At 32.8% G+C, this 13,514-nt stretch overlaps 1 protein-coding gene across 9 annotated transcripts in view; it reads left to right on the top strand.

Moving 5' to 3' along the window:
• Positions 1-13,514, top strand: part of LOC143193733 (ephrin type-B receptor 1-B) — a 615,182-nt gene that overhangs the window by 369,567 nt on the left and 232,101 nt on the right. For all 9 annotated transcript variants that reach the window (XM_076400076.1, XM_076400075.1, XM_076400077.1 and 6 more), the window contains one exon: positions 8,881-8,963. In XM_076400076.1, the coding sequence (XP_076256191.1) occupies positions 8,881-8,963 (83 nt within the window). The remainder of the gene's footprint in view (positions 1-8,880; positions 8,964-13,514) is intronic.

Below are 13,514 nucleotides of genomic sequence, written 5' to 3'. Positions count from 1 at the left end.
ATTGCACTGTAAAATCGCATATGTGCTGGTGGAACTAATGCTTAGGGATGACTCAATCTCACAATAGGTGAAATTACGATGTTGCTTAATCATTTCGCACACATCATCGATGTATTCTGGCACAACAATCGATTTAGGACGACTTTCACGAATCTCGTCGGACAGCGAACTACGACCACGATTGGATTCACTAAACCAGCGATACAGGGTGGTTTTTGATGCAGCTTCATCACCAAAAGTCAAATTAAGTAGATATGCACTCTTGTTGTGATACTCCACGTCGAAAATCGTAAAAAATCATCGCACGAAAATGTTCACGATTCAGTTCCATTTTTTTGCCGAGACGAAACTTTCAACTAAATATAAAACAAACAAATAGCGACCGTCCTACAAAATTTTCTGATTACGTATATCGTCAAAATTGGAACCGTCCGATGGACTCACATGACAACAGTGTTGCCAATTCCCGAAATATAAATAGTGACCCTCATACCGTTCTTGTGTGCATGAAATCAAAGATAATCTATGAGAAAACAATTGTTAAGTGTTTCCATTCATTTACGTACCTTAATGAAAGCTTTCTGAAAAGAAGAAACATTCCTGTATTTATATTTGTCGCTTATAAAAATAATTCCTTTCCTCTTTCATTTTATTTGTACATTTATATCCTGGAACACTTTTGCTTCATTCACGTTAAAACAAATAATTTTTGCCATTCTTGAACTAAGCTTACTGAATAAAACTTACGACGCAAATATAACCCAATATAAATATGATCCAGTGAATGGTCACCACGATGTCCAGATTTATATCCTACTGAAAAGCTGTGGGATCAAGAAGAACACTATATATTTACAAACGAAGCAAGCAATCAAATTTATATTCGGCGAGTTTTTCTATTTGTAACCTGCATTTTATGGGTAATTAAAAAAATGTAGTCATACATAATTCACGAGCTTATTAAGAATGTCGAATTATTTTATATCTGCGAATGTGAATTACTATGAATTAATGTTAAGGGTTGTGTCTAAATATGCATAAATTCGAAACTATTATAAAAAAAATTTCAGACTTCCTGGTAGTTTTGTGTTTGAATTGTATGTCAAAAATGGACATATTGCTAGAAAGATAGTGAAATGTCCGGTAGATACGGCGGTTAGGAGTTAAGTTTGTTATTTCCTTTCAATTCATTGCTGTAACTCTGCATTTATTAACAGGTGTTTGCACAATATGTTTCCCACGCTTGGGTTGCAATTTATACCAAGATAGCAAATATGATTCCATAGTAATCCAAGTGGGATAACAGCATGCGCAGTAGTGCCTTTACATTGGTTGAATACACATCGATATTTTATTTTACGACAGTCCCAGTCGTAACCCAGGGTTTCTGTCGCCGCAAAATATCCATTCCCCGAACCTGAAGCGACATCAGCCGAAGACCATTTTTTTTAGCTGGTCAGCCTAGTAAACGAAAAAAAAATCGATATATTATGCAACATCATATACATCATAGACCACCATGCTACTCTAACAATATATTTGTTTGATAATTATTTACATTAATAATAACGACAATTTCCATAGTGAGACAACGACAAGTCCCCATAATTTCTGATTTAAATGAATAATAGAGCTTTCGACATAGATAGTTGTAAAAAATTATGTTAAAACCGACGATAACTTATTATATGTGTCTAGGTTAATGCGATTTAAACGTCCCGCCAGAGCCATTCCGGGCGACTTGATTAAATCGTTGAGCTGCGTCACAACACCAAATCCACTATATTGAAATTTAGAATTGGGAAAAACTTTAATCCGAATGTTATCTTGATTTATGGTGAATGTGTTTACTATATTTCGAATTTACTGGCGTAAAAACATTTTTTAATGGGATTATATGCATTTTCATTAAATGCGATTGTTTCAGATACCATGAGTGATGGATGGTATGTATTGATTCCAAAGACAAAATATCCAGTCCTAATCTAAACAAATGAATTTAATTTAATATTAATAGTGTAGTGACTTATGGACAATAAACAGATATTTGAACCACACACCACACAAAATTTCGCAAGATCTCTCAATATTTATTCAAAATTACATTTCTATTGTATTCCCTCTTCATCTAGATGGGGCATATAAAAATGAACATGAAAATATATATTTTTCATGCTTAATTATTAGCATTGTTTACAGATACAGATTGATGAATTCGATTCATGATCAATACATATTCATCTAACTCTTCATTTGTTAAGCGACGCTAACTAAAATAACTTTAATAAACGATACTAAAACTGAATTAATAAAAAAACGTTGCACGCATTTTATATTGTTCATACTTGGCCGTAAATCCTGATTACATCTTCTTAATCCTATAAAATTGTTCTTAAAAGCTTTTTTAGCTGAAATGCCATTTGCCAGCATAACATGAACATTTTTATTAGAGGAAAAAAGAACAAGGCAAACAGCTCTTTGTACATTCGAGATATCATATCATATATAACCCAAATTGTGTATTAAGGGGTTACGCTAAGTTGACGGCGTGAAATATGAGTCAATTTTCCAATATTTTTCTATAAAATTACTCAATGGGTTTTGATGATTTATTGTATATGACTTTAGATACAAGATAGCATCTGGATAACATTTTGCTGCGTAGAAAATCGGTACAAATTATATATACTAGTCAAATTAAAATCGTCGTATTTAATATACTAAAAAATTACTTCTTCAGAAATTTGCAAATTAAATTTTTAAAATATTAAAGTTTAAAAGTCGTTAATAAGTTCACACAGTTGGCACTTACAGTATAACTGCTACCTGCGACATCAAAATTATTTGAGAAACTGCTGTTAAAACGAATTAAACCATTTATAGAAATATCAGATACCTAATTTGGATTTCGAAATCGCCACTCGACAATCGACCAAGTGCACAGACAGCGGTTGTTGAAAAGGCATTCGAAGAAAAGATATACTGTCCTGCAATATTCCTGGACGTCTTACAAGCTTTTGATCGGGTATGGCATTTGGGATTAATATACAAATACGAGGAAATTGCTACCGCGGAATTACTGTCTACTGCCGAAATCATATCTTTTCGATAGAAAATTTCGAGTCTCGTTTGAAGGGGCATACTCAACACTTAAACCTTTTTCAGCTGGAGTTCCACAGGGTAGTATCTTGGAACCACTCCTATATGAATCTGCTCTATACTGCTGATATCTCAGCAACAAAGGACACAGTGCTTGGAACAGGCTCTAAAAAAAGTACAAGTTGCGGTCAACAAAATCTACAACTGGACTAGAGACTGGAAAATACAGGTTAATAGCTCCAAATATGTCCATGTTTGTGACCACCTAACGGATGCGCGATTCCTCAAGCAGAATCAACCAAATGCCTCAGAGTAATATCTCGATGGTAGGTTAATCTGGAAACATCACGTTTAGCAAAAAGCAGAGCAGATTAGACGCAAAGTCATGCAACTGTACTAGTTAGTCGGAAGATATTCTAAACTTAACCTAAAATCTAAGAGATTGGTTTATCAGTCAATTATAAAGCCAATTTGGACCTATGGGGTTGTACTATACTTTAAACCAACTAGTAGTTCACCAAAAACAGAGTTCTATGATTAATTACCAACGCTTATCGCTACATAACCAACGAAAAGTTGCACGATGACCTCGAAATCAAATGGATACACGAAGTGATCCAAGATTTCGCCTTATAACATGGTATAAGGTTGTTTAACTATAGATTAAATAGTTTTAGTAGATTAGTTTTATCTAAATTTGTGAAATACACACAGATATATAAATCCAGTACTTGTCTTGTTTGTGTATTAATGGAAGTACAACAGAATAGTAGTAATAAATTAATTGTAAATTAAGATTGTACTAAACATATCTAATTTATTAATTTAAACAAGAAAGACGCAGTATAAGAATATTCAAAATATAAGGTCGTTATATTTTTATTTTTAATTACACATTTGCTTCCTGAGTTATTATAATCATCATGTCAATTATCGAAAAGATATAGTATCTACGTTAGTCGAAAGATGTTGTTCCCAACTTGATTTAAGATAATGAGATCGATTTATGATGATACGATAAACCTATTTGGGCTTAGAAGGTGCTGATATGGAATTACATTAAGACATCAAACCCACTAGTAATCCAATGCTGCCAAAACAAAGTTTTTTGATCGATCACCAATGTTTATTGCTACTTAATCAATGAAGATTTTATCATGAAATCAAATTGGTCCACGAAGTTATCAAGATATTGCGGTAAAACAGTGAAGAAGGTTACTAAGCCACTGCGACATCAAAGTCAGCGGCAGAAACACAACAACCGAGACAACACGCAGGAAATGAAGCAAATTAAAACGAACCAGCAGAATTTTTAAATGCTATTAAATAGTAAAATATTGTCCAGGGGTATAACCCCTTAACGTAAAAGCGTTCGAGTATTTTTACGGAACGAAAAAAGCAAACGGGAATAGAGAATGTGCAGGTGCAGTAACACCGTCCTATCAATCGGAGTCACGCCACCATAACGAATTGTATAAATAAAACCGAACCCCAATCGAAAAGGGTTCACGCAACATTATCCGTTCGTTATTAAAGGAAACTTTTTCGCTAACCGGCAGGTACTCGTTTTTTTTTCGCGTAATCGCGCCTGGAACTGCGGGATATTTCGCTGAAACCCCAGGTGTGGGCATTTTTAATACATATAATTATAAAATCGTACCTGCGGGACACACAATACCATTCCGCGGCTACCAGTTTTTGTTTGGCATTATTAAATAGCAAAACGCCGACTACCAGAAAACAAAGAATGCGGAGCGTAACAGTTGTAAAATTGCCTTGAGTGATACTTATATTTAAATGGAGAACTTGCATGTAAATGCGGGGAGAATTTCGTATTTTTTTAGTAACTAGATCGTATAATAATGCGGAAGGTAGGATTTTTAGTTAGTTTAAATTATCCAATTTGAATGTTGAAATACATTGCGAGGACTATCAAATAGCTAACCCGCTCTGCTAAATAACAGACAATGGGCTGAAACCTGTCAACCATACTATCCGATTTTTACTCTATAGCTTAAACATAGAGAAATAGAGACTTAACTTAATAGGAAATTTTGGCGAAATGTTTTGCGACGTCCAACATGTAGATGTGGCTACCTTTAACACACTACTTGTTTTATTCGCCATGCTAAGAGCCGCGATGGAATCTGATTGGTTCATTTCATAGAGTAATATATAGAGTGTTAACTGAATACAAATACTTTCAGAATTGTTTTGCGTGGTCTCAGCAGAAAGGCGCTGAGAACGTTATTTCGCTGAATTTCATTGGTTAGTTCAATGTTACCTTCGATGTAATTTTACCATTGCCTCATTTGGACACATTTTGGATTTAGAGTGTTCATAATTTCTTCTGTTATATTGCTGTAAATAATAATATATATGAACACAAATGCTTTATGTAAATAATTGTATACGTACCAGGTAAAAGCAATGCTAAGTCACACAAATCCTTGATCTTGCTAACTTGGGGTGTTTCTTCCAAGGAAAACTACGTCCGGTTTTTATTTCCGCACAAACACTGGATACATAACATTTTTAAGAATAAAGATACATTAAAATCGAATAATAGTTAATGCGGAAGGTAGGATTTTTAATTAGTTTAAATTATCCAATTTGAATGTTGAAATACATTGCGAGGACTATTAAAGAGCTAACCCGCTCTGCTAAATAACTGACAATGGGCTGAAACCTGTCAACCATACTATCCGATTTTGACTCTATAGCTTAAACATAGAGAAATAGAGATTTAACTTAATAGGAAATTTTGGCGAAAAGTTTCGCGACGTCCAACATGTAGACGTCGCCACCTTTAACACACTACTTGTTTTATTCGCCATGGTAAGAGCCGCGATGGAATCTGATTGGTTCATTTCATAGAATAATATATAGAGTGTTAACTTAATACAAATACTTTCAGAATTGTTTTGCGTGGTCTCAGCAGAAAGGCGCTGAGAACGTTATTTCGCTGAATTTCATTGGTTAGTTCAATGTTACCTTCGATGTAATTTTACCATTGCCTCATTTGGACACATTTTGGATTCAGAGTGTTCATAATTTCTTCTGTTATATTGCTGTAAATAATAATATATATGAACACAATTGCTTTATATAAATAATTGTATACGTACCAGGTAAAAGCAATGCTAAGTCACACAAATTCTTAATCTTGCTAACTTGGGGTGTTTCTTCCAAGGAAAACTACGTCCGGTTTTTATTTCCGCACAAACACTGGATACACAACACTTTTGAGAATGAAGATACATTAAAATCGAATAATAGTGATTATATTTAAGACACAAGAATGCTAATCGTATTTTATATTAGACACACAAAAATGTCGTCGTAAACAAACTGAAACAAACAATAGCATTGTAGAAATTAACCAATCAAATGCCTTCGTAGGCCAATTCAAATGAACCAACCAAAAAAGTGGTCTCAGAGCCGCCATTGAATGGACCAGGCAAAACATTTCCTCGATTTTGCCTATATAATTTAAACCTCTATATTTACTCTATGGTTCATTTCGTTCTATGGTTTATTTATTTTGTACGCCATTTTCAATGTGCCCTATATAAAGAACAGTGTGGTTAGTATTTTATAACGTTTATATATTAAATTATTATTTTATTTTATTACTATATACAAGTCGGATGTTGAATGATAGTGACGAAATGCATCATCGTTTTTCCGTTAAAAAAGCGGTCTTTAAAAAATGAGTAGAAATCATTAAACATCCTAAACTGGTTGGATTAAACATGAAACAGATTTATTATCGTTACCATGTGAGACATTTTTGTGATACTTTTAAACTTTCCTTTAAGTACTTATGAACAATTTAGTGACGGTGAAAATAATGCCACGAGCCCAGAATATGTACAAATGGAAGTGGATCAAAATCAAAGTTATATAGAAGATAAAGGAGTCGGTCACATTTCTGTTCATAGTTGTTACCATTAATTTCTAAACTGTCTTACTATATTTGTAGTGCCTATTTCCGTCGTTCCAGGCCCACTACTAGGATGTTCGAAGCAAGTATCATCGACATTTGAACAAACTCCAGAAGGTAATGGTAAAGTTTGTATTCACTCAGTCAGTATTCCCCTTTCTGGCGATTGTTACTGTTAATTACTTGACTTTATAACTTCAGTCCAGATGTTCCTATAAGAGCAAACAAAGTTTTACGTTGTACCGTAGTGTACATCTCAGGTTATTGTGTAAAACTTTTTTAAAAACAAATGAAGTGTGATTTTTGTTTACATACAATTATGAATAAATCAGTAGACCCACAAATTGAAACTGATTTTATAGAGGCAAGAAAATATCTCGTGCCCCAGACTCTAACAAAATTATTTTAATAGATAATACATATATAATACATATATTAGACTATCGTCTTTACCAACTGATTGACTAAATGACATACCAACTGAGGTCACCCAAAATACATGCGGTTTGGTTAGTGACATGATTTATTTAAATTAGTTAAAAGTTTGTATTCATTCAGTCAGTACTCGCCTTTCTACCGATTCTTATTCTTAATTACTTGACTTTATAACTTCAGTACAGATGTTATTGTTGTCCAGAAGAAAAATATAAAACACGAATGTTAATTAAATATTTAAAAATATATAGTATCGATATACATAAAAATGTATTAGTTGATAATGGACATTTAGTAAATAATTACATGACATTTCTGCGGTACTTGAGGAGGCTTCCTTTTAAAAGGAATTTATAACTCTGCAGTGGTCAATCCTCAGCCGATATAATTAATTAGTTTCTGATCTTAATGAAGAATATTTTTGCTTGGTGCTGATACTTGGTGTTTTTATTTAAAAGACTAATTATTATTGAATTCGTTAAGTTAGGTACGGATTTTTTATCTTCATTTATTTAGAAGGAATGTTCCATATGTTAGTCTTAATGATTAAGGTTAAGTTAACGGCAACAAGAGTGGTAGTTAAGAAGCAATGTGTACCAAAAACGACTGTAAGAAGTTATTTGTCTACCATATCATTTATATTTTTATACATATATTAGACACTCGTTTTCACCAACTCATTGACTAACTAACATACCAACTGAGGTCACCCAAAATACATGCGGTTTGGTTAGTGACATGATTTATTTAAATTAATTAATAAAGTTATAGTTTGTTAAAAGTGTTTAAAATATTTGGAAACCAAAATCACAGGTTAAAACAAATACTGTCTGTTGGAGGTGTTGACCACCGAAAAAACATCGATATTTCGATATATCGATGTTTTAAAAAATATCGATGTATCGTTTTTGATATTTTTAAACACATATCGATATATTGGAGAAAAAAAATCGATTTTTTTGCAACAGGTATAAAAAAATATCAAAAAACAGGTATAAAATAAAAATAGTAAAATATTAGCTTAAAAAGATATATGTATTTTTTAAAATATTTTTAAAAGTAGTGTAAATAAGTACCAATTATTATAATTTTATAAATTTGAGTACCAATTTAAAAGGTTTATTAACAATCATATTTGATTTATTTTGAAAAAATATCGGCTAAAATCATATCGACATATCGACGAAAAACATTTCAGAAAATATCGATATATCGATATTTTTGCACTCCATCACTACTGTCTGTGAATATTGATCTTACGTTTTTTATTATTTAGTGATATAGCTAAACATTGTAGATCAGCACTGATAAATTGAAAAGATTCGGAAGCATCTTAATTTTAATTTTAGTTAGTTTGTCGATGGAACTACAAATTATTAATTATTATTCGGTTTTTTCAGTTGTTCTTTTGGACACAACGGCGGAAGAAGCCAGCTTAGATTGGACCCGATATCCTTACGGACCACAATCCAGTACCCCTGGGGTAAGTTTCATTATTAAAACGTTTTAATTTAGATGCGATTGCTTCGGCAGCATTAAATCCATTTTTATTCCCGCGCCGACCAGCCGAACGATAGCCCGCGGGCGAGCTTGGGACGCAGGGGGGAAGGGGGCGGCGGCTTTTGTTCGAATTAATGAATTTTTAAAAAAGCAATTTTCTAATTTAATTATGCGACTCTTAAATCTTTTATGATTTCCATTTATTTAGAATTGCGTACGAATGAAGCGCCGTCGACCGGAACGCGCGCCTCTAATTTCGTTTCCTCGCAGCTTACCATCACAGTTTTGCCTCTTCCATGATTACGCTTTTATTTATTAGACAAACGGGGAACGCTTTCAAAATTTGTCACTGCTACTTTTCTAAATTGCAATTTGTATCTTTCGTCGTGTTCCAGACGGTCTCTCTCTCCCGTTCCACCGATCCCGTTCGGATTTAATCCCTGAAAAACTCTTTTGTTTTTGTCTCAAAATCAAATTGCCTTTGTTATATTTTCCTTATGTTTAGTTTTCCGTTAATTTATTATGATAGTTGTTTGTTTACTGTTTTTATGTATATCAAGAGTTAAAATAATAGTAAGATCTATCCAATAAAACAACCAATGCAGATCATGAAATTTTGACTCTGGCGTAACTAAATACCATTATATTACAAATAGAATATAGTTAAATAAAAATTAGAGTTAATTATAATGCCACAATAGTTTATAGGTTAGGGTTATTTTATTATATTTACGTTGGACTGTTTTCCACGTCACCTATAAGGTAGAGTTCTATGCGAGTTTTTTACATAATGATATCCTCTGGAGTCCTAATCCACCTAATTAACAACATTATCAATCAAACAATGGTCAAGTAATGTATTTTACTTTCATTAGAGAGCACATTTACCTTTTTATGTTTAGTTCTTGTTTCCTTCGTGCCTGTGTTTCTTTGTCAGGTCATTTTGATATCACTATTTTCTTTTGTTACTACTTGTAAACTTTTTTTTTTCCATAAAAATAGATTTAATCACTGTATTCTAATTTGTTTACCATATCTGCCTAACAGTTGGTATTAACCATCTCCTCATACATGCCAACAAAAAACTCATGGATATTCTAAACATTTTTTCATACTCTTCAATACGATGTTCTATAGTTATCCTATGTTCATTCATGTTTAGTTGTTTCCTTTCTTATCACTCTATGTATCAATTGTCCGCATTAAGCCCACAACAAAAATTTTTTATTGTCACTATCGCTTGTTCAAGTCATTTGCCAATTGCCAAACAGTTGTTTATAATTGCACTATTGGTGAATATATTCTTATGTCTGTCTGATGGAGTTTATCCAATCCGAAGAATGTTTTATCTAGATACATAATAGATCTTCCTTATATTAATCAATTAGCGTCCAACAAATATTTTCATAATGTTTTTCAAAATCACAATCGTTCGTCTTTTATACCGCATTGATTCTTCGTGACTTTTCATAAAAAATTTCAAAATTCGAACCGAAATTCAATAGAGTTCTTCGAGAAAAAGACTTTACAAGACCCTATCCAGAGATCAAACTGCTGCTTCGAATATTAAAGAGAACAATTTGGAAAATTTAATAATTGATTTGAATTTTGTTGGTATCATTGATGATGAAGGAGCATATGTAAACATATATCCAGTTCATTAAATTGAATTGAATCATAAGCAAAAATACCCATGTTCTGCCTTCAGTTAATACGAGATCTTGGATAAATCGTCACTGTTTTAGATATAGACTATCTGTAGTTATATTGTAGCAATGTTTCTTATCTTATATTTCGATCATGCATATGTACAATTATATACTATAATAATAAATATTGTTATTAAAAATAATTATGTAGGTATACAACAGTATAACTAAATAAACTTTTAAATGTCGTAATATCATAACTTCCAAAAAAATTGAATTGTTGAAAAAAAATTGTTGAACCAATCGAGCCTAAAAATCATTACCAGAAAAATTCTTTAAAAGCGTGTTATTATTTTAGATATAATATGAACGTATCTGACGCCATGATAACGCCCTGGCCACGAAATCGGACCATTATTTTACCCCACCACCCCAATAACATCATCAGATAGTAACGTTTTTAAGTTTCATATAAAGAAATCAACTAACGAGTTCGTGGAACCATGACGCCAGATGCGTGCCGGATAACGTCGCTGCCAACAATTCCGAGATAATAATTCAGAAATTTCGTTTTCTCTCTCTAAGAGACATCAGAACGCATAAATAAATTACCCACCGGAGACTTCTCATTTTATTAACCGGTCCTCTACCGATTACTTATCACCCGAACGATCTCCAGCAATATTTGCACAATAAGACAAATTAGAGAAACTCAATGGTCTGGCGTAAATGCACCTTACTGTCTGCTCGCCCGTCTGCCCCTCTCTCTAGGAAACTGAGGAAAAATATACGATGATAAACAATCCGCATCGCGACCATATCTTTTATCTCTAATCTTGAATTATAGACCTAGATATGATCTTCATATTTCGCGATGCACATTACACATTCAAAACTGTTGTGCAACTGTCTTGGCTCGGCTCTTTTTTCTGACGCCATCCCGGTTCCCTTAATTGCATTCACATCGATTGCAATTGATGTTGTGGATGAAAAAAGATGAGGTCTTTAATTAAATTGCATTTTCTCGGTATTATCCTTGGCGGTCTATTATTAAATAAGGTGATTTTAATTAATTCTATAAAATAATGAAAAAAAAACTAATGACAATCCATAAATCATGCGAGGCGATGTTTACACATGTGAGGATAATGTATATTGCGTTATTTCTTGCATTAACATTTTTATGCCGGAGATTATTATTATAGATAGCTTCGTTGTTACAGCTCTTGAAAAAATATTTAAAACCATATATTCTAATTGAATTGGCATGAAGTCAGTTGTTGGCAAGGCCGACGATAATGGTGTAATAACACAACTTGCTATCTTGATATCGTAAATATTATCAGTGTTTATAATACGAACCTTCAATGAGTTCTTGCTGTTTTCTTTTAATTGATGTTTGCCAGAAATTATTTTTTTCTATCGCTAGCTACTAGTCTAATTTTTTTTGTCCATACATCACCAAAATGTTTAATGTATTGCCTGTCGCAATTTGTAAATTCGTTTTAGAATCAGACAATATTTTCCTTCTCATTTTATTCTAGTTAAAACGTAAACGAATGAGCCTGTCAAAGTCCTCCGGTTGTCAGACGTATGCAAAATTCTTGAAAGCAATAGTGATAAGAGGTTATAACTATAACCTATATTCTATTGTGGCTTTATAATGTTAAAATAAATTATATTTGATAAAATTTTTGTTGAATTATTATATTTACATTAGAATTTTGTTGTATGTCAAAGACAAACTTAACTAAAACTCACAGTTGATGCGGCAACATTGCGAGTTTTGACGTCACAAATTTAAATGACGTATGTACGTTTTCTTCAGTTATTTAGTAATATCATATGTATGTGACAGGTCGAATAAAATTTTGAAACCTGAAGTTAATACCACTTTTTCTAGATGATAGATAATAGGAGCTTTGTAAATTTTTTATTAATAATTTTCCAGTTATTTTTTTTTAATTTCTTTGACTATTTCTTTCGGTGTTATTAACCTAATCTTCATTTATATTTGGATCAGGTAGGTATCACATTCGACAGCAGGGTGAGGTTCGAAGTACTCAGCAAATCCTTTCGCTATCTTTTTTTGTCCACTCTCCACCTTCTCCAACGAATTGGCGAATTTTGGTATTTTTTATTTAATTTTCTACCCATCTTCCAGGGCGAATATTTAGTCTCTTGATAGTCTGCTAAGTTCTTGAAAAATACAAAAAGTTCTTTTTCTGATTTTCGTTTCGTTCGAAATACAAATTTCTGTTTGAACCGTTGGCTCTGTTTATTTAATATCGTTTTATCAGTTGATGCTCTGCTTTCCCTATTTCTTTTCATATGGTTGTTTCTTGTTATTAGTTATTGTTCCAGGCTAAAAAGTTGTAAAATAATCAGAAAAAATTTTGCTTCCATATCCAGTTGGCCGTTACTTTTCGAGGAAAATGTAGGTTGTTTGGACATAAGCAAATTCCAATAGACTAGGTTAATTCACAGCAACTTCAGTCCGCCTTTGGTGGCATTACACCTTGACTGTGATGCATGTACCGATAATCTACGATCTAATGGTGTTTTTCAAAGAATTAATGTTTCTTACTTAGTATAGTTTATGGCTAGGGATCTATGAGCTTCTTCAATCCAACTTTTGTAACTTGACAGCTTCAGCTGCGATAGTTCTGTCCGAACTCCACTTAACTACACCAAAGAATGTTTCAAAGAGCTGCGGACGATTGCCAATCCAACGCTAACCTGTCTTCTTATTATTAATTCCGTTTAGTTGAAAGTATTGAGAATAGAACAGCTTTATGATCTCACCGAAATCCTACGGACTGAAATACTGTGAAGAAGAGGGTTTTTATCTATTAAAAAAAAGGCCAAACCAATCTCACTTGTTC

This window comes from Rhynchophorus ferrugineus, unplaced genomic scaffold, assembly GCF_030347505.1.
Source record: "Rhynchophorus ferrugineus isolate W39M unplaced genomic scaffold, kcgeb_rfMv2 rfM3, whole genome shotgun sequence".
In the NCBI taxonomy this organism is placed as follows: Eukaryota; Metazoa; Arthropoda; class Insecta; order Coleoptera; family Curculionidae; genus Rhynchophorus; species Rhynchophorus ferrugineus.
This window is presented reverse-complemented; position numbering and strand designations above follow the sequence as displayed.